Source organism: Cryptotermes secundus, unplaced genomic scaffold (genome assembly GCF_002891405.2).
Source record: "Cryptotermes secundus unplaced genomic scaffold, Csec_1.0 scaffold899, whole genome shotgun sequence".
Classification (NCBI taxonomy): Eukaryota; Metazoa; Arthropoda; class Insecta; order Blattodea; family Kalotermitidae; genus Cryptotermes; species Cryptotermes secundus.
This window is the reverse complement of record NW_019731283.1, coordinates 734951-758348: the sequence shown is the minus strand read 5'-3', so window position 1 is coordinate 758348 and position 23398 is coordinate 734951. Positions and strand designations below refer to the sequence as shown.

At 43.7% G+C, this 23398-nt stretch overlaps 1 protein-coding gene across 1 annotated transcript in view; it reads left to right on the top strand.

The window, feature by feature from the left end:
- LOC111866917 overlaps window positions 1–23398 on the top strand; it is a 192934-nt gene that overhangs the window by 2853 nt on the left and 166683 nt on the right. The window contains exon 2 of the mRNA XM_023856286.2: window positions 16609–16776. Within this exon, the coding sequence (XP_023712054.1) occupies window positions 16609–16776 (168 nt within the window). The remainder of the gene's footprint in view (window positions 1–16608; window positions 16777–23398) is intronic.

Below are 23398 nucleotides of genomic sequence, written 5' to 3'. Positions count from 1 at the left end.
GCGGAGAGGTTTCCTGCTTCCAACGTACAGTCTGTTAGATGCCTGTAACAATTAGCAGAACTGCATTTTTCGTGAACTTACAGCGATATTTCATAGCTTCCTACAGGTGTAGAGAAAACGCAAAGCTACGAGTAGGTACATTGCTACTGTCACCGTATAGGCTGACAAGGGCCTGTAATAGTGTGCAAAGCTGTGCTTTTCGCTGACCGCAGACATGCGGGTCGGGAGAATTTACGTATTATTGGGGGGGGGNGGGGGGGGGGCGGAATTACATAGTTTAAAAATTCACGCCTTAAACATCTGAAGCACGAATTTAATCTGAATAATAGTTAAACACTCAGTTCCTATCTGAGAGAGAACACGCTGTTTTTAGGGAATTATTTATTTTTTTAATTCGCTTAGTGGGGGGTGGAGTCCAACTGGGTCCACTCGGCACGCCGGCCACTGATTGGCCTATTGTAGCCTGCCCCGGGTGATTATGATGGAGAATTTGGTGGAATGAAGATTGGCAGGGGAAGCCGAAGTACTAGGAGAAAACCCGCATCAGCTCCACTTTGTCCACCACAAATCCCACTTGACCAGACCCGGGAATGAACCCGGACCGCCGCGGTGGGAAGCCAGCTACTAACCGCTCGAGCTATAGCGCGGCCTGCCTTTAGGGAAACAATCGCTGCTTATTCTGAAAACCATACGAAATATATATATACACTTATAATAATTTCACAACTTTAATGCGATGCTGTGTAACACCTCAGGCTCATATAGAGCAGTTAAATAACTGGGAACTCAGTCTTCATAGAACACATATCGCGACAAGCGAAATTTGGCTACTGTCCATTAAACAGCAAACTGTAATAAGTTGCATATGTCATTGTATAATATTTTATTGCTATTGGGGTGGGACTAAGTCTCTTGTACTGCGGCCACATCTGGCCTATTGTACCAACCCCAGATGATAGGTGAGGGTGATTGTGGAGCAATTGGTGGAATGAAGATTGGCAGGGGAAACCGAAGTATTCGGAGAAAACCTGCCCCAGCGCCACTTTGTCCACCACAAATACCACTTGACCAGACCCGGGATCAAACCCGGGCCGTCGCAGTGGGAAGCCAGCGACTAACCGCTTCAGCTATGGAGCGGCCACGTCAATGTATATATGCGCTTCTGTTTTCTTCTCAAATATTCAGGCACGTTAGGAATGGAAATGTTTGTGTGAGAGCTGAACACTTTTCGGCGCCTGTCAATAAGCCGTGTACAAGAATTACGCTTCATTACGCTGAACGGACGTAACGTTACAATTACGGGCGGCTGGTTCACAGACACTCCTTTCCGAGTGACTGCACGTATTGTGAGGGGGACTCGCATTGCGGTTCCACAGGCTGTTTAAAAAAACCGGAAAGAACAGATATGGACAAAATTATCCCCAAATCTGAATGTCTCATTTATGAGAAAGAAGTCGAGTAACGATGAGTAGGAGATTTCGAAGTTACGTTGCATTAATCATTCTAAACATCTTACATTACGCATCTAAGGCTCTTTATTGGCCGCGTCATAGCTCAAGCGGTTAGTCGCTGGCTTCCCACCGTGGCGGCCCGGGTTCTATCCCGGGGTCTTGTCAAGTGGGATTTGTGGTGGACAAAGTGGCGCTGGGGCGGGTTTTCTCCGAGTACTTCGGTTTCCCCTACCAACTTTCATTCAACCAATTGCTCCACAATCACCCTCACCTATCATCTGGGGCTGGTACAATAGGCCAGAAGTGGCCGCAGTGCAAGGGACTTAGTCCCACCCCACTAGCATTAAAAAAAAGGCCCTGTATTTCATTAAAAAAAAATTGTGAATGTTTAGCCGATAAATTGCGAACATATTAGAGCAAACTGACGGGCTGCTGAGTTGGCAGTTTTTGAGCCGCGGAGTTTCAAACTGATAACACAATCGATAAACCTTCCGCCTAACATATTACAAACAAAACTTACCCAGATGTCGGCACGTTCTGCAAATTCTCTCTGCAGTTATGCACGGATTCCCGCATCTAAGTAAAAAGTTTATATTCTTTAGAAATACTTTTTCGGGAAGTGATTAAATTTGACATCCCTGTTCCTGTGCAAGTGATCTGAAAGGTTTTCAAGAGTCGTGTTCAAATCTCACACCGATTTTCTCTAATGTATTCTCAGTGAGCAATCAGCATTTCGATTTATGTGCATTAATATCTGAATCTGAGGCAAGCACGAACATTACTCTGATAGCAACAGAGATAACTCGCAGCATCTGCTGTAATCTTGGCAAGTCGGCAGTAAGTTCGTCGGCCATTGCAGCGAGGGCCGACTGTACGGGAGGAACGGCTAACACTTCCGGCTGAGAAGCGTGACGACTTGCGGGAGGCTCTAAGTTGACCGCGCGCTCCTGCGCACGTAGCAATCAGATCTGGACGCCCCTCAGCCGTCAGGCTGTCAGCGTGCCAAGAACCAAACAGAAATCCGTTTATCGCCGGAGCTTCAGACGATACGTACCGACGCACTGTCTTTGTGGGAGAGTGCATAGTCTGTATCCGACATTTGTGATATGCAGTTGTACACAGCGCTTATATTCTTATTCTTGATTTTATAGAATTATTTGACTAAACCGTCTAGTGTGACTCATATATATATGTGGTGCCTTTACACGTTTCGGTCAATAAATGACCATCTTCAGAAGGCAAATAACAAACACGTTGAGGAAACTATTACATAAGTCATAGTACATCGAGTTCAAATTTGTTCAAAATTTTATATAGAGATTTTAATTAAGTTAGAATGTGCTGAGTCAAAATATTAATAAAAAGTAAAGCTATCTCTGTAACAGGCCGTGAAGGCCCATAGGGTTGCGAAACGTTGAGGGTCCCATATTATCTAGACAATCGGCTCAAAGACGGTGGTGAGGTTGTCAGCCTTACGCGCCGGCCGCCCTTTACTCCCCATGAAAATTGTTTAATTAATTCCTGGTATTAATTTCTGTTAGAGGCTGAGTCGACCGCAGGGCCATAGTGCAGCTGGAAGGATTAGGTCAACTGAAAAAATCCATTGACCTCACCGGGCCTTGGACCCCCTACCTTCCGGCTTGTAGCATAGCCCCTCAACCAGCTACGCTAATAAAATTCTTATTATTTACAATCTTAAACCGCTAAGGTTCGTGTCTTCGTGCCTTTTTCATCAACGGGAGATTGGGTAAATTGCCGTCCTTGGAGGTCCGGGCAGTGTTTTTTCTTCTGTATGTAGTTAAAGAGTCTGTGTTTGTTGATAATCCGTTAGTCCTTTCGTTGTTTGTTGAGGCGTTACTATGATTTATGTAATAGTAGTTTCCTCAAAGTGTTTGTTATTTTCCTTCTGAAGATGGTGATTCATTGGCCGAAACATGTAAAGGCGTCATATACATAAATATATATTTTAGTCAAATAAAGTTAAACATTTTCTTGACATGTTTAACGACGCTTTCAGTCGCTAAGTTCACACAGTATACTGATGACTAGTTAATAATGAAGTAGAAAGAATGTTGAAGGAAGCGGCCGTGACCTAATATAAGGCACTAACAGTTACTTGCTATGAGAGACTGGGGAGAACCACAACAGATTAGCTAGCTGGTCTCCAGATCAAGATTTGAAACATGGACCTCATGGATAAGAAGAACGCGTGCCACCCACTGGACCGCGACCTTCGAAATTTTCCTCATATATTAAACGAGTCTTCGCTCACTCTCTCCCGTCGCCAAATTACGAGAATACGTGAATTCTTTGAGGGGAGGAACAGAACTCTCATCTGAAGCGCGTCTCAGCACCAGTACGTCTGACGTGACCTCTTGAGGATGGTGATAAAACTGCTCTCGGTCCATAAATGTTTATACTTTGTCGTGATTTCCTAATAAACTCTATTTCAAAACTCCATAATGATGCGATAAATTGGGTAACATGAATTGGCACTTTAAGGGGCACAGCACACTTTATATATATACAGGTATAGTGGATGGTAGAGTGAGACCAAAGTCGCAGCTTTGGGTAAGGTGAATGCTTTATATTACGTAAATATTCTTATAGTTTGCAAACTAATGAGAGGGAAACACTAATGGCGCTTCACAGATAAAATATATGCGTAACTGTCCTTTGTGGTGGTAGCGTAGCTGGTTGTGGCACTATGCTACAAGCCGGAAAGTTACGGGGTCGATTCCCGATGAGGTTATTGGTTCTTTCAATTGATCTAATCCTTACAGCCGCATTATGGCCCCGGGATCGACTCAGCCTCGAAGAGAAATTAGAACTATCAATCTTTCCAGGAGTAAAGGATGGCCGGCGCGTAGGGCTGTCAACCTCACCGCCATCTTTGAGCCGATTGTCTAGAAAATGTGGCAGCCTCAACCTCTCATAAATCTATGGGCCTCCATGGCCTATTACAGGGATAGCTTTACCTTTATCTATCCTTTGTGGCTGAATATGCTATTTATCAGTTAATTTGTGTAACAAATATTAGATTCTGAAATGAGATATAATGAGTTACTGCCCTCTCAAATTCAAGGCTACAGCAACTCATAAGTCCTCATGCAGTAGGCCTATACCTAGATACTGTATGGTGAAGCAGTTGATGTGCACCCGGTAAGACCAGTTTCAGGTCCCCGACGTGAATCACAAGCGGGAGGCTCTGGAGGGTTGGCAGCACTGCTGTTGATAATGGAATGGAAAGCGAGGTAATTGATAACTCAATTAAGGACTAATTCACTGCCGATTGAATATTCGAACACCATTGCTTCGTTTCGGCTAAATTATGCAGCATCGCCAATATTTTTTGTAGTTTGCGATCAATAATGACGCTACAATGTTGTTTGGATCGAAGAAAAATCGAAATGACATTAAGAATTATAAGACTCATAACATTGTTTCGGATCCCTTTTCTTGGTCGTGATGTGTGGATGTAGGATTTATCGCAGACGTTTCGGAGATCACGTAAGTCTCCGATGTTATGGTAACGGGAAAAGTTCTATAACATTTTCTGAAATATTTAAGGACTTGGCAACATAATGACGTCTATCGGTGAATAACCATTTGAAAAATGTGAGAAGATACTTATCGACGAAACAGATCGACAAATGAAAACGAGGTGTATATTAAATTAGAAGAATTAATTTAAAAACATGATTGTTATTACTCAATCCAGGAACTGATCATTCTGACTACTTTCCACAGCATTCTGATAATATTTTTACCACAGTTTTGTATGGGCTGACACGTGGGCTTCTATTTCGCAGGAAGAATATTAGTCACACGTGCTTAACGTAATTTTATGTATGAACCTAAGAGCAAGGTAACGCGGAAATTCGATGGTCCTCACGTGTAGACAGTATCGGAGGTAAAAGAAATACATACACAATTTTGCTGGAGAAATGTTTTGGAATGTCATAACTTCGAAAACTAAAAACATGATCCGAGACTAGCATTAAGACGGATTTTAGGAAGACAAGTTATGAGGATAGGAGGCGGATGGAACCATCTCGAAATCGAAGAGTTTGGGGATATTACGCTTTGCTTGTAGGAGTTTTCCGGGGTTTCAGATCCAATGTTAAGTCAAACAGTGTGGGTAAACTTATACCAGACTGCACGGCGTAATATCCCACATATTCTTAATGTCATCGAAATGAGAGCTTGAAATCTCACGGATTATTTCCATTGATACGCTGTATGAGTAGATGCATGGAACTTATGGGTTCTGCTGCCCAGAAAGTGGTTATGATAGCGGAGTGTTCTCTGTAAAGCGTCAGTCCAACTTTGGCAGCCAAAAGCGAGTCTGGCAGTACTACCGACTGATGCACTGTCCCTCTACGACACTTTTATGCTGTCTTCTTCAGTCACTGCGAATGCCCAGAGGTGACAAGTGCAGCTGTGAATAGGAATACAGGTATACTCGTATAGTTAAAAAATAGAGCAGTTAGTTTATGCAGTAAAATAAAGGGAGAAAAAAAACTAAAGTTCTAACGTAATATCCCGGATGTAAGATGTAGATAAAATCAACTATACGAAAGCGCAATACCCGCTGTACCACTTACCTCATGGTACCTAACTCTGGAGAACAGTGTCTCACTTATTTCGTATACATTACCCTAAATTTATGCAATATGAAATGTTCGTTTTTGTCTCGGTGTAAAGCGCCTGATTAAATATAAATAAAAGAGAGATTGCATTTCGAAATCTCAGCATGACATCAGCTCTTAACGAATGACATTTCTTTGACAGCTTTGTTTTAATTCGATTATTTTGTACAGCTTCTTCGTACTTATAAATGAATATATTTTTAAAAAGCTTTATGCAGATATATCTGTATTCCAGTTAAAAATATTTACGTTAATTAAACACCGGAATTTTATTTTATTTTATTCCCCCCGACAATATATGCCGATCTAATCCCACTCAGGGCATGGATGTTTGTGTGCGTTTTTCTGTGTTTGTCTACAGGTAGAGGCCTTGCGACGAGCTGATCACCCGCCCAAGGAGTCCTACCGTAAGTGTAAGATCTAGTAAACCGAAGTGAAACGGAGAGTTTCATGGAGGTAGGCCTAGGCCCAAAATTGGGGCTGTAGCGCCACAGAGAAAAAAAATATGTGCCGATCTACGCTTCAACTCATATACCGTTTTAGATACGTACTTGTTTGTACACAGCCTGTATATGTTTATATATGTGTGTCATTAAGTAAATGTTGATGCAGGGTATTTAATGTAAAAGCGAAATGAGTACTGACCGAATCCATTCGTGTTCTTTACGTTAAATTGAATTTCATTAAATATATCGATAACGAATTAACACACAAATAACACGCAAAAGTATGCGAAATTACCTGTAAATATTACATATAGACCTACATATATGTATGTGTGTACATTTACTTACTCACGGAGCTGAGCCCTTCTTGAGGAGCCGCCAATTCTGCAGCTACTCTAGAATTTCCCAGAATTTTATGGAAACCGAAGATTCATTACCGTGTTCACAAGAGCCCTCCACTGGTCCCTATCCTGAGCCAGATCAATCCAATCCATACCGTCCTATTCTATCTCTCTAAGATCCATTTTAATATTGTCCACCCACCTACGACTTGCTCTTCCCTGTGGTCTCTCGGTTTTCTAGACCGGAGCCGCTATCTCCTTGAAATAGCTCGTCAGTTATCGTCACGAGGCTGAGTGGACCCCGTTCCAGACCAACTACTCCAATATACACATTTCTTCTAATCACCCAATCATCTAGCTTGAATAATAAATTTCCTCAAAGTTAAACAGCCAACGAAACTGATACAGCGTCGCTAAACCAACAGCCATTACGGTGATTATGCATTCATTTTTGTACCTCCTTATACTTGCTATATTCTAAAGCAGAACAAGAGTTTAATTACATAAGTTATATGCTTTCAGACCATTTTAAAGCCCGAATACAGTAGCAGAAGCTCTGAGCTGGAAAATGAAGAGCGTAACTGTGGCCCGGCGGCATTATGCGGCCCGTGAGAGGACTATCTCAATACAGAGAAAGTAGTGAAGACTAGTAACGGCGTCACAAAACTCATTACTGCTAATGCCGGGGCTCCAAAGATACGGTGTACTCGAGTGGAGAGTATAAACATGTACTTGTAGGGAGCACATTTCCAGCGCTCATGAGACCTAGGGGTAGATAAGAAGGTGATGCTGAAATGGGGTGTGAGGGTGTAAACTGAACTTCCCTTAGTCAGAAAAGGGACTACCGGTGGGCTCTAGTGAACACAATTGTGATCCCTCGGTTTCAAGAAGCAGCAAATTCTTTAACCAGCGACTATGAGCGTCTTAAGAAAGACCCGTATAGTTACTAAGTGTTGAAAAGCTGCGGGCGAGAGGCGTTCTGAGAGGCTCGCGAACCAGTTTATCCGCCCGCTGAAGAGTATACCCACCGCTACAATAGCACCTCTTGATTTATGTAGGTAACTAAAACTTAACTGTTAAAGGTAAAATTCTCATTGAATTTAATTAATTAAGTACTATATCATTAAGATGTATGGGGAGTGGAGGTGTAGCTCCATTATTCTTACCTCGACACTAGATGAACGTGAGTGGTCAGCTTCACTCCCCGGCCGCTTTACCCCCGGTACCCATTGGCTAGGAAGCTGGGTGGGCCCCAGAGCCGGTATGGACGCTGTAAAGGAGAGAAAAAATTCTTACTCCTGCCAGCAATCGAACCCCGGCCGTCCAGCCCGTAGTCCCTCGCTATACCGACTAAACTATTCCGGCTCCTAAACTTTATTTGGTACTCTCAGTGAATGGTTCATTATGACACCTTTTCAACATGTTGAATTCACTCAAACTGCGTGAATATCACTTTAGATACGTGTTCGGCCGTGCTATCTGACATCCTGACTGGGATGCATGACACTCCATCGTCTCTCCATTACCAATCGATCTAAAACTTCATTTTCTCGTCGTTCCATCAAATTATGAAATACAGCAGCAAGTTACGATTCGATAATTGTGCCGGCCGAAGCGCTTGATAAACTCGTCCTCCCGTGAGTCCACCCAGTCTGCTCTCCTAAGCATATCTGGAACGTTTTCCTCGGGAGAAGAGGCCTGATTACTGTAACGCTTTCCTCGGGAGAGGAGGCCTGATTACTGGAACGCTTTTCTCGGAAGAGGAGGCCTGATTACTGGAACGCTTTCCTCGGGAGAGGAGACCTGATTACTGGAACGCTTTTTTGGGAGAGGAGGCCTGATTACTGGAACGCTTTCCTCGGGAGATGAGGCCTGATTACTGGAACGCTTTTCTCGGGAGAGGAGGCCTGATTACTGGAACGCTTTCCTCGGGAGAGGAGGCCTGATTACTGGAACGCTTTTCTCGGGAGAGGAGGCCTGATTACTGGAACGCTTTCCTCGGGAGAGGAGACCTGATTACTGGAACGCTTTTTTGGGAGAGGAGGCCTGATTACTGGAACGCTTTCCTCGGGAGAGGAGGCCTGATTACTGGAACGCTTTTCTCGGGAGAGGAGGCCTGATTACTGGAACGCTTTCCTCGGGAGAGGAGACCTGATTACTGGAACGCTTTTTTGGGAGAGGAGGCCTGATTACTGGAACGCTTTCCTCGGGAGAGGAGGCCTGATTACTGGAACGCTTTTCTCGGGAGAGGAGGCCTGATTACTGGAACGCTTTCCTCGGGAGAGGAGACCTGATTACTGGAACGCTTTTTTGGGAGAGGAGGCCTGATTACTGGAACGCTTTCCTCGGGAGAGGAGGCCTGATTACTGGAACGCTTTTCTCGGGAGAGGAGGCCTGATTACTGGAACGCTTTCCTCGGGAGAGGAGACCTGATTACTGGAACGCTTTTTTGGGAGAGGAGGCCTGATTACTGGAACGCTTTCCTCGGGAGAGGAGGCCTGATTACTGGAACGCTTTTCTCGGGAGAGGAGGCCTGATTACTGGAACGCTTTCCTCGGGAGAGGAGACCTGATTACTGGAACGCTTTTTTGGGAGAGGAGGCCTGATTACTGGAACGCTTTCCTCGGGAGAGGAGGCCTGATTACTGGAACGCTTTTCTCGGGAGAGGAGGCCTGATTACTGGAACGCTTTTTTGGGAGAGGAGGCCTGATTACTGGAACACTTTCCTTTGGAGAGGAGGCCTGATTACTGTAACGCTTTACTCGGGAGAGAAGGCCTGATTACTGTAACGCTTTACTCGGGAGAGACGGCCTGATTACTGGAACACTTTCCTCGGGAGAGGAGGCCTGATTACTGTAACGCTTTACTCGGGAGAGACGGCCTGATTACTGGAACGCTTTTCTCGGGAGAGGAGGCCTGATTACTGGAACGCTTTCCTTGGGAGAGGAGGCCTGATTACTGGAACGCTTTCCTTGGGAGAGGAGCCCTGATTCTGACGCAAGCAATGGGGGCTGTACGAGATGCGGCATATTTATCGAATTGCGTGAATACAAATGCCGACAGGAAATTATATAGGGATACCTGTAGCAAGGGGGAAACGTGGACGTCCCAGAAGGAATGTGGATATTGCACAGAGCCATAGAATGACTGGGTGGGGGGCTAGGCACGACGCTACATTGGAGCAGAGAAGGAAATAATATGATATGATCGTCATGAAATGAAGTTGGATTTAGAGTTCTCGCAGCGGTGGCTATAAGGAGTACTATTACCATTAATAGAAATTCATCAGCATTTTGGAGGAAAGTACTGCCTCTATCTTCAGGGTCAATTTCTACCAGGAATACAAGGCATCAATCACACACCAGAAGACAGCATTCTTCGTCATGATATTAGGTGTGTCATTATGTAAAATTGATGATGAAACGTTTCAGCCTCCACCGCTTCCGTAACCTCGATTGGCGATGCGATGTTTGTATGTTCATGAATTGTTCTCCTGACACGACACTTTTGTTCAAACCTCGAATAAAGCTTCACATTGTAAATGCACCCACCCGGTAAACTATTATGGTAACTGAAATTGGCTTTTGTTGAGAAGTGGGAGATTCGTTTACCAACACTTTCCTACTAGTACAGGAGGCAGCAGTACAATTGTTGGTTCCACTTCACACGGCCGTGAGTTTGACACTCGCACTTTCTCAACTGACTCGGTTACGTAGCGTCAGATAACAGAACTACTGTGAGTGATTTTTATACTTGCTTGGAGAGTATGAGGCACAACATGAGGACCTCTTTCAAAATATGCGCAGTTATTCCCTTGGTTCTTAGTTTATTTATCGATGCTGTCTTAACTACTCAGGTTGTAGAGCATGGGCATGCAGATTGATGATGTGTCGAAATGGAAAGTTTGCGGAAAGAAGTGGCCGTGCCTATTTTAACGTGTCACCGTAATATCATCTTGAAGGATCTGGGGATATAGGTGCTCCCTAGTATCAGCTTGAAGGATCTGGGGATATAGGTGCTCCCTAGTATCAGTTTGAAGGATCTGGGGATACAGGTGCTCCCTAGTATCAGCTTGAAGGATCTGGGGATATAGGTGCTCCCTAGTATCAGCTTGAATGATCTGGGGATATAGGTGCTCCCTAGTATTAGCTTGAAGGATCTGGGGATACAGGTGCTCCCTAGTATCAGCTTGAAGGATCTGGGGATACAGGTGCTCCCTAGTATCAGCTTGAAGGAGCTGGGAAAGACAAGAAACCATGATTATCGCGATCTGCATCCGGAACGACAAATCAACTAGGGACAAAGCCGAGTGCAGCCTACTCAACCATGACATTCAGTGAATGTGTATGGAGATTCGTTCTCCTAAGCGTAACACTTTCCTGCTATTGCGACGTAAAATTTAATTCTGAAGTGCATCTTCGCGATGCTGTAGACCATAACGAGAACTTAAATTCAAGTCTGTTAAGAGTATCACCCCAACCCATGCGTAAAATATATTTTTGTCTCATTTAACAAAGCTTTCTTCACTGTATAAGTTACTTCAAGTCCAGATACAGTTATGAAAAACGATTTTTCGAGAACAACGTGCATTTGTTTGGAGGGAATGATGAAAAATACGAGAAAACTCAATAAAAACTCAGTGGCGTTAGTCCGCAAGCGAACTATATCGACCGAGCAACCGCTGCTTGTCGGCGAAGATTTAGTGCTAACTTTTGCGGATAGAGGGCGTCGCGTGGTCAGCGCAACGAATCCCCACGGCCGTTAATTTCAATTTTCTAAACCGGGGCCGCTATTTCCTTGAAATAGGTCCTTAATTATCCTCACGAGGCTGAGTGGACCCCGTTCCAGACACACTACTTCCCCAAGAAAATCTGATAGCGCCGGGAATCGAACCCGAACCTCTGGATCTGTAGCCAGGAACGCTGACCACTAGATCACAGAGGTGGCCAAACTCAACAAGGAAAGCTAATTTTTAGACTGAGATTGAAATGCTGGAAGTTCAGAAATTGAAGCAGGATTTACAATCACTGAGCCACGGGTTCACAGAAGCTGTTGGCCGCCAGACGTATGCTCTGAGGGATTGCGCGGCTTATATTTCCTTACGAATTAAGGCACAAAGGCTAAAACGCTTGGCACCCTGCAGATATTCTGTGTTTAAACCTTTATAGGTCTTTGGCCTCTGTGTGTACAGTCTGTTATTATGTTTATGTCGCTGCTTGTCGTTCACAGAGTCTGCTAATAGATTCAATTTTGTGTCAGAAACTTTTCCTGAAACTGATCCAGAAGGTAAAATTATGTGTTTTCTTGAAATTTAAAAACGGTATTTTTTAATATTATTTAGATGAATTAGAGTTAATCCGAGTTGACTCTGTTAGAAGAGAAATAAGGCTTAAGGTTTTAAAGTCCAGTGGCTACTATATGTACAACCTGCTTTAAAACATACTAAAACTCCTCATTCTACCAACACAAAAACAACACACTCTGTGGTTTTAGTCCGCAAGCGAACCATACCGACCGAGCGACCGTCGTGTCGGCGAAGTTAATGCTAACTTTAGCGGAGAGAGGGTGCCGCGTGGTCAGCGCAACGAATCCCCACGGCCGTTAATCTCAGTTTTTTCAGACTAGAGTCGCTATTTCCTTGAAATAGCTCCTCAATTATCCTCACGATGCTGAATAGACCTCGTTCCAGACCCACTAATTATAAAAAAACCTGGTACCGCCGGGAATCGAACCCGGACCTCTGGATCTGTAACCAGAAACTCTGACCACAGAGGCGGTTTTCTACCCATGCAGATCATGTATATTTCGTGTGGTTTTCACAATAAACAGCAATAACCGGTCGGTCTTTGTAGCAGAAATGTAATGTGTTTGCTTTGAGGTACGAACTGAATATTGATAAATTATTTGAAATAAATGTACTGTTTAAAGAATTAATAATTCATATGCGTATTGGATGGTACCGGAACAACAGTTGTGTAACGAAATCTCCGCTTTCCACGTGTTTACTTCTGCAAAACACAATTCTTGAAAGTTAATTTTTGATAATTACATTATATGAAACGTTTCCACTGCTATGTTACAACCCTATTGCATTCATTGCGTCGGTCTTTCGGCAGCAGATGTGGAAATGCCGTACAGGAAAACCAATTACAGAAACAAAAGTCAGCATTGTAAAGCAGGTTACTACTATAACCCGAAAGAGTTTTAATCGACAAATCAATTATTGTGAAATTAAGTGACGTATATATGTCACAATTAAAGACTACTATATAAATGCATGAACAGGAACTCGCCTGAAGTTGTATTAAGTACTGACTGTATGTATATTGCTGATAACAGTAGCCGCGCGGTCTAAGACATGAAATGTCTTCGCCCGCTCGAACGCTGGGATTGTGGGTTCGAATACCGCTCAAAACACGTATATCTTAGTTTATTCTGTGTTTGTGTTGCCCTGTGTAGGTAACGGTCATGCGTCGGGCTGATCCCCCGTCCAAGGTGTCCTACCGACTCTCTAAGACTAATAAACTGAAGTGAAACTCAGCGTTTCACGGATGCCCTATGCTCCAAGTGCGAGCAACAGGAACAGACAGATGCATATTGCTATATGGATCAGTGCGATGGGTTCTTGATGAAATAACAAGAAGTACTTAATGGCCATTACCATTTATAGGAGGGATGACCAAATAACAAAACAAACTCCGTGGCTTTAGTCAGTAAGCGAACTATACCGAGCAAGCCACCGCCGCTTGTCGGCGAAGTTAGTGCCAACTTTTGCGGATAGAGGGTGTTGCGTCGTCAGAGCAACGGATCCCCACAGCCGTTAATTTCGGTTTTCTAGACCGGACAGAGGGGTGACCATGATGATAAAACACTGAAAATGAATTAAATGCATTTGACATTGTAAGCAGAACAGAACGAGAAGAACTGGACAATTTTGTCGATATAGATCGAAAGGCAGGAGGGGAAAGGGGAAAGACCGGCACGGAACACAGCGATTGCAGCTATAACAAGGCTAATCTGTAGCTATGATGATGCGCTGTGAACAAAGCCCCGTGTGAACATACAGGTGGCTGTAACAGACCGCGAAACGACTGGTGATTGTCATCCATCACACATAGCAGATTTCAGGCTTTCACAGCGGTTCAGTACCAATTCTATCCTGTTTCAGACAGATGGCACCATGCGGGTGAACGTTGTATCGGAAATCCCTTATTCTGACGGAGTAGTTCCCATCGATTTATAGGTCTGTAATAAAATTATTGGCAGGGATAATTGGGTAATCACTTAGCCTTGAAGATGGATACAGCAAGGATCTCTGAACCGTCGCCCAAAGAGTCTGCATCTTCATGGTGATGTCACCCAGACACAGGATACAGAGTCCTGCTTCGTTTTAAACATTCAGCGCGTTCCCTTATATGTAACGGAAACAGCATTTGCTTCACGTCTGTACGTTTACTCTTCGGTCTCTCCGTCCAACCTACACCCACAACAATTTGTCTAAATAGACTTCCATGCCCTCATTTGCAGATAATTTGTATCTTAGAGGTAAGGTTAAACTATCCCTGTAATAGGCCCCCGCCATAGCTCAAGCGGTTAGTCGCTGGCTTCCCAAAGCGGTGGACCGGGTTCGATCCCAGGTCTGGTCAAATTGGATTGGTGGTGGACAAAGTGGCGCTAGGGCAGGCTTTCTCCGAGTACTTCGGTTTCCCCTGCCAATCTTCATTCCACCAATTGCTCCACAAATACCCTCACCTATCATCTGGAGTTGGTACAATAGGCCAGAAGTGGCCGCAGTACAAGGAACTTAGTCCCACCCCACTAGCAATAAAAAGAATTCCTGGAACAGGCCATGGAGGACAACAGGGTTATGAGAGGTCAAGGCTCCCACATTTTCTAGACAATCGACTCAGAGATGGCGTGAGGCTGCCAGCCTTACGCGCCGTACACCCTTTACTCCCAGGAAAATTCCTGGTACTCATTTCTGTTAGAGGCTGAGTCAAGCCCAGGTCCATAGTGCGACTGGGAGGATTAGGTCAGTTGAAAAATCCAATGATCTCATCGGGAATTGAAGCCGCGACATCCCGGCTTGTAGCATAGCACCTCAACTATGGAAAATTGCTGAAGTAGGACGAGTCTTAATAACGTAACAAATCGCTTCTTTCCCGCAGGGCGAGTGCCTGTTGAAGCGATTCTTTAATGCCCACTGTCTCTGGTGATACATTTTTTCTGTGCTTACAACTGCCTACTCATCTGTCTCTAATGCATGAAACAACTTCATGCTGCAACAGAAATATGGACACGCAATAAAGTAAATATTCACTTTTTTTATTTATTGAGGTGGGGTGAGACTGAGTCCACTTGGTACGTCGGCCACTAATTGGTATATTGTACCAGCCCCGGATGATAGATGATGATGAATGTTGAGCAGACGGAGGAATGAGAATTGGCAGGGGAAACCGAAATACTCTGAGAAAACCTGCCCCAATGTCACTTTGTTCACCACAATTCAGCATGACCTGACCTGGGCTCGAACCCGGGCTGCTGCGCTGGAAAGCTGGCGACTAACAGCCTGAGCTATGACATGACCCTTCACAAATATTACTAATATTTATATATAAACTTTAATCTCGTCCACCTTCCCGTTATCACTAACCGTCAGCGTAAAAATAAAAACGCACATTTGGCAGTTTTCGCTAAATGTTCGCCATGCCGAAATATTTTGCGCCGGCAGGATAAACAGTTATATGAGCCTTCTTTATGTTATATATACATATATATACAGGGCTTGTGAGAGGTGAGATGGGGCTCGGGCCAGTCAAAAATGTGGGACCCCATCCCATTTCAAATGCCACACAAATATATATTTAATAAATCGGATTTTATATTAAACAAATATCGGCGAGAGGCCAAAAATAATGAATCAACAAAACAGAAAAACAAAAACTCCCGTGGTTTTAGTCCGCAAGCCAACTATACCGACCCAGCGACCACCGCTTGTCGACGAAGTTAGTGCCAACTTTTGCGGATAGAGGGTGCCGCGTGGACAGCGCGGCCGTTAATCTCGGTTTTCTAGACTGGAGGCGCTATTTCCTTGGAATAGTTCCTCAATTATCCCCACGAGGCTGAGTGGACTCCGTTCCAGACTCACTATTTCTCAGAATATGTGGTAGCGCCGGGAATCGAACCGGGACCTCTGGATATGTAGCCAGGATCTCAGACCACTAGGCCACAGAGGTGACTGAGTCAACATCTCAGTTGATCTGAATCCCTACATGCTTTCTTATTTGCGTATTATAATTTTCAAATTACATTGGCGTATACTTTGGGAGGGGTGGCACTATGCCCGAGCTCTGAGCCAAAATGGCACTACCGCCTTCCTCTGTATGAGCCTATATATACACAAAACATACACATAATGAAACTGAAAGCGATTGGTAATGAAGTGACTTATGGAAGTTCTGTCTGTGAGCTCTAGTTGTTACTCCGCTTACCTTCCTGGTTTCATAAGAGCAGGACACGTTCAAGACCGGGCAGATGCCGATGCACGTGCATAATTCTGATGCATGCTGAAAACGAACTGGTCACATATGAGCCACGCGTCGACATACGAGTGCATCTCATAAGCACACTTATCTCTGCTCTTCTATGAATCGTTAAAGTAATTCAGGTTGCATACGCTCTGAGGCTGAGGCGTGACAAAGGGGCGATATGTTTGCAGGGAATATACCCAGGCGGGACGCCACGACGCTGGCTGGGGGTCCCGGATTCGATCTCAACATCCCCGAGAACTGCACGTTCGAGCCACCCCTTGAGTTCATCGATCAGGTGACTCTGAGCCCGCCAGAGGGCTACAAGGACGTGGTGCGCCACCATCATCACTCTCCCGGTGAGTACCAAGTGTCACGCAATGAGCATATCATTAGGAAAGAGCTGGTTGCATAATCACATGTAGATTAATGGAGAAAGTGAAGCTCTGAAGACAAACTGTGTCAGTACATGTGCACTGCCAGTTTCATTTGTTTTCGTGCGCTTACTTTTCAGCCATACTTGCTAAAGCGTGGTGGTAATATATTTGTACTACAGACAGATCGCAGGCAGAAACATATGCATGGGACTTTTTTTTACAGTCAACAGTGATTAATCAAAATTCATGAAATTAAAACTTGGAAACTAGGCCGTTATGTAGTCATACAATTCTGACCTCTGAGCATGAAGATTGTAAAAGATAAAACTGTCAGTGCCACATGTTCTTATTTTCTTTGCAAAGAAGTCCTTAGTGACATGACTGTTTCGGTTATAAAACGAAACATTCTGATGTAAAATTTATAAGCTTTATCCAATAAATGTGCTATTCCAAAATTTAGACACTATCCGACATGGGCATTCCTTCAAAGCTAGACTTCATCTAACAAATATATTGTTCGAGAAATATCCGTCATCAAATAAGTGTACTGTTCGAATATTTAATTCAACCAACAAGCGCATTCTTCCAAAATTATTTACAAGTGTAATTTTATAGAATTAGACTTCATCATCTGAGAGAATTTCTCCATAACCATATTCTGTTCCACAAGTGTGTTACTCGAAATGTATACTCGATTCAATAAGTGTATTGCTACGAAATGTTGACTTCTTCGAACATGTGTATTATTTCAGAATTTAAAATTTCTTACAACAGATATATTTCTTAACGTTTTTACACATCTGTGAAATAGAGACCTACGTATGAATTTGATTGTAAATAGCGTAAAGTTATTTCTTCCTTGATATGTGACGTTATGTCTTGTTTCATTTATGATTTCAAAGGTAAGAATAAAATGTTCTCAGACGTGTCATCATATTTTGTAAAGTAACCTGTCCAAAAGATTTACATAAATAATTTCGCAAATTGAAAAGTTACGGCAGATTTAAACTGCCATGAGAGTCGATGGAAACATGGCGTTGGACAGATTGTGGTTTTGTAAAAACCCAAGACATTCATCTTTTTAGGATTATGTACTGAGATTTAAGCCTCAGAAGCAAGGGTTCTTGTCCCACAACTTGCATCCCTCTCCAAACATTATACTTCAAAACTCTGTTTACCGTTCAGACATAACAGAGTCGGTAATGATGCTTGGTAAACGCCCAAGTCCCTTCATTTCATTTATAACTTTCATATTGAAACTTTTTTCCCCCCTCTCAGCTTTAAGCACTGGATTTCTTCAGTTCGTGTTCTCCCTAGGAACTCGAATATGGATACTGCAACGAGGGGAACTCGTAATGTCTATGGAAACCATTAGTAGAACGCATGGAAACTTGGCTACTGTAGCGCCTTCTATTGAAAGGCATGGCTACTGGGCCACCTGCCAGATTATTGCACAAACATGAGCATACAGCGTCCTGTTTGTTTGCATTTCGATACAACAGTTCATTCAAAATGAATTCACTCCTCTATAAGTCATTCATATATTATTTATGTAAATTCGAATTGTCAATTAACCGAACCAGCTCGACCAATTAACGCGTCTGCTAAACAAACATAATTGTTGGGGTTTTCAAAATAAGGTGTTCAAAATTGTTAATTTGTAATTATATTTATTAGTTATTTATTAATTAGTGTTGAATTTTTTGTTTTTATTATAATAATACAGTATATTATAACAGTGTTACAACAGTGTTTTCTTAAGTGGATAACAATTTAATCCAATTATCCTAACCACTTTGTCACTAATTCATTCAAATAAGCGTCCTTCTACTGTACTTACTCATGGAGCTGAGCCCTTCTGGAGGAGCCGCCAATTCTGCAGCTACTCAAGAATTCCCCAGCATTTTATGGAACCCGAAGGTTCATTACAGTTGTCACAAGAGCCCCCCCTTGGTCCCTATCCTGAGCCAGATCAATCTAATCCATAACATCCCATCCTATCTCTCTAAGATCCATTTTAATATTGTCCACCCACCTACGCCTTGGTCTTCCCAGTAGTCTCTTTCCTTCTGGCTCTCCCACCAATATCCTATATGCATTCCTCGTCTCCCCCATTCGTACTACATGCCCTGCCCACCTCATCCTCCTATGACTTGATCATTCTAATTATATTTGGAGAAGAGTACAAGTTATGAAGCTCCTCATTGTGCAGTTTTCTCCAACCTCCTTTCACGTCATCTCTCTTCGGTCCAAATATTCTCCTCAGCACCCGTCCTTCTACTGTACCTGTTTAAAGTAAAAGGCGCCCGCACCGCAGCTCGGTGTAGATAAGTGGCCTGTTGAAATAAGTGACCAAAACGGATATTTGCAAGGAAAACTGTATCGGTACAGTAGCTCAGTTGTGTACCATGTTTTAAGTCGTGGTTTGAACACTTCCATCCGCTCCGTGAAGTATCGGCCGTTGGCTCAGGCGAAAGGCCTGATTGGTAGGAATGAGAATGCTCTCGTAGGAGTGATGCACACCCTGGCGGTAAAATACATGACACTCCAGGGGGTAACTTCCCCACCCTATTAAACTGTTAGGTACCATTGTGTGCACTAGTGGCGTAGGTGAAACTGCACTCAGGAAATGTAGGTTGTTCCAAAACGGAACGGATGAATTCGTCACGGGTTTCACCTAACTGTATCGCGAGGTGTGTCGCATCAATGTCCACTGTTTTGCTGTGAGGCTAGCACAGATATGCTGTACGAGCCACTGCCTCGAACAGTTGATTTATTTGTATATTTATTTTATATAGAAGCGCAACAGGAATTTGTCACGAATTCCACGTAACCGCATCGAAAGTCTGAGGCTATTTTATGTTTATCTATTCCTCTAAAAGACTGGGGGGGCACTGCAGGCAATAGAGGTCTAAACTGCAGAGACTTTTATCGTACCGTTTCTTTTTAATGCTAGCTGTACAGAAAGACTTTTCTAGAATTTGTCATATTTTATTGAATTTGAAGAGGGCGCAGGAAGGCTAATGAACTCTTTACAATTTTTTATAGTTGTGATTTTATGTACTCTTCTGCAAGCATAATTAGAATGATCAAGTCAAGGAGGATGAGGTGGGTAGGGCATGTTGCACGAATGGGGAGACAAGGAATGCATATAGGATACTGGTGGGTAAGTCAGAAGGAAAGAGACCACTGGGAAGACCAAGGCGTAGGTGGGTGGTCAATATTAAAATGGATCTTAGAGAGATAGGATGGGATGGTATGGATCGGATTGATCTGGCAGGATAGGGACGAGTGGAGAGCTCTTGTGAACTCGGTAATGAACCTTCGGGTTCCATAAAGTGCTGGGAAATTCTTGAGTAGCTGCAGAATTGGTTTCTCCTCAAGAAGGACTCAGCTCCATGAGTAAGTAAGTATTTTTTTTATTGCTAGTTGGGTGGGACTAAGTCCCTTGTACTGCAGCCACTTCTGGACTATTGTACCAGCACCAAATGATAGGTGAGGGTGATTGTGGAGCAGTTAGTGGAATGAAGATTGGCAGGGGAAACCGAAGTACTGGTATAAAACCTTCCCCAGCGCCACTTTGTCCAACACAAATCCCACTTGACCAGACCCGGGATCGAACCCGGGCCGCCGCGTTGGGAAGCCAGCGACTAACCGCTTTAGCTATGGCGCGGCCTCCAGTAAGTAAGTAAGTAAGTAAGTAAGTAAGTGATTTTATTGGCCGCTCCATAGCTCAAGCGGTTAATCGCTGGTTTCCCATCGCGGCGGCCTGGGTTCGAGCCCGGGTCTGGTTAAGTGGGATTTGTGGTGGACAAAGTGGCGCTGGGGCGGGTTTTCTCCGAGTACTTCGGTTTCCCCTGCCAATCTTCATTCCACCAAATTCTCCATCATCATAATCACCCGGGGCATGTACAATAGGCCAATCAGTGGCCGCCGTGCCGAGTGGACCCAGCTGGACTCCACCCCCAATAAGCGAATTAAAGAAAAAAAAATTAAGTGATTTTATCATCATCATCATAATCAATGACAATCAATGACAATTCTGTCAAATTGTATCCGGTTTACACTTCTCAGGATTTCGCAACAATGTTTCTGTTTACAGAGCAAGGTCGTCAGGCTTGCGTGCAACCTCAAAACTGGGGGACCACGTCCCTGTATTTATGTCCCACAGTGACAGGGTGGCTCAGTTTTACATCTAGTTGTCGCGTTCCCTATTCGTCGCCTTCTACGACTCGCAGGGCTACGGTGGAGGTATTGTAACTCGCCTCCACAAGGGGCATCTGTGATTTTATAGCAGATGCTAAAAAAACGTGTGTCGTGCATTATTCAGGCGCGTTTCCGAGTTACGCGTGGCAGTTGTTTATTCTGTGATGTCCATAATAACAATCCAGATGCCAATTTCAAAGTCCTGTATAAAGTAAAAAATTTTTTTATCATTTGGTGGGTTATTTTAAGGCATTGTGGGCATATGGACCAGTGGGCACAGAATTTTTGACACGATGCCTCTCTTTGTTTTTACAAAACCCTTGCATTCCCTTCGCATATTTTTGCTCAAGTAAACGTAATTGTTTGTGATCGGTCCACCCCTTTCCTGGAACCCACCACTCCCCCTCCAAGGGGGGCGCCACCACCAGTCCAGGAAATACTGATCTAGGTTATATACCGTCGAATGGTAGAATGACTGGTGGATTGGAATGGATTTGAAAGGAAGCGGTCGTGGAGTAAGGGGGGTATTAAGCACTATCTCAGCAATGTTAATTTTGTCATATTGAGATAGCTGCAAAAGTACAGTCATGAAATTTTGGGGATTTCATTCTCAATTGGCTTTTATCATTGTAATATTCTCCTAAACATATTTCTTTTATAATTTCTCTTCTAATAGAATAATTCTTCCAACGTTTTTGATAGGTAAATATAAAACAGTCATGATTCTATGTGTTAGACATGTAGAAGACATAAATAGCAGTAGAATTGTTTTTATAAATTGAAAATTCGTCTACAATATGTAGCTTCTGAGAAAGAAGTCTGTAAAAAGACAAGTCGTGGAGAAAATGGCTGACAACATAAAGTGCTACCTCAATATGAAGGAAAACAAATGAATGCAAAACAACGCCAGTTCACGCAGAAAATTTTCAGCCCGGTTGAGAAATTCCCTTGAGGCCCTGGAATTATAAAGTACCTAATTTTCGTTACCATACGATACAAAATGGGGCTTTCCGCCAGCTGTCACTTGACAGTTAATTATATAGACTCTTTCATGACGCTGTATAAGGTTATAGCACGACGCCGCGAAGATGTATGGGGGAGTGGAGGGATAGTTCCAACATGCTTAACGATAGGCCGTTCAGTAAAAATGATTTAATATAAATATCGGGGGAGGTCCAGATGTACATCGTATTGCGTGGAGCTGGTAGGCTCTTTCGAATTTACTCCGTTCTTACAGTAATGCAGCTATAAACACTGAGAGCCGGGATAGCTCAGTCAGTACAGCGAAGGGCTACAGGCTGGACGGCTGAGGAATCGCTGTTCGATTTGTGGCAGGGGTCAAAACATTTCTTATTCTCCACAGCGCCCAGACCAGCCCTGGGGTCCACACAGCCTCATATCCAGTGGATACCGTGGGGCTGTATTCCCTGAAGTAAAGCGGCCGAGGCGTGAAACTGGCCACTCACCTCCATCTAGTGTCAAGTTCAAGAAAATGTGGCTCTATACATCCACTCCCTCATACGCCTTCATGGTATAGTGCTTAATTAGTTAAGCACAGGGACAACTTTACCTTTTACCTTGGGAATACGAAGTGCGCTACAGGAAATCCTAAGATTTTGAGAATTTGATTACAGTCACTTAGGGAAAATTTGGAGGATAATATTAAAATGCATCTTTTAAATGTGTGAGGTGAATTTGATAAAGATGGCTGAGAAGAGGGTGTGATAGTCATTCTTTACACTAGCAGCGCCCTAGACGTTGAGATATCATACGGTCAGTTTCACCAGGACCCGTGAATTACAGTGACATTCAGAGGTGGGGTAGAAAGGGACAGTCTACTATATATCTATGGTTCTACATCACTTTGTTGGATATTGGCTGCTTTTTAAGTTTCTTAATACTAACACAGTCGGTAGGACTCCTTGGAAGGAGGATCAGCCCGTCGCAAAGCCGCTACCTACACACAGAACAACACAAGAACACGGAATAAACACATTCATCCATGCCTCGAGCGGAATTCGAACCCAGGATCCCAGTGTTCGAGCGAGAGAAGACAGTTCAGGCCTTAGGCCGCGCGGCCACTATGTAGACACGTGTATTATTCCAGTCGAGCTGGTTTAGAGTTTGGTTAATCTAATTTCCGTAACAGCGAACGACTTCAAGCGGAAAGGCAAATTACGAGGAAAGGAATAAAAATGAGAGTGTTTCGAGTCAATGACTGGAGTGACTCACCGACGGACCAGGTGTCTAGTGGTCTGACGTCACAGATATGGGTTAAGACATAGTGGGCGAGCTAGCATTGGTTCTCCCATGGCGCCTCATCGGCAGTGTTGTGTCTGTCACAAGCAAGAATTACCGAACTGTAATGATCGAGCTGTTAGCTGGAAAGAGATCGGCC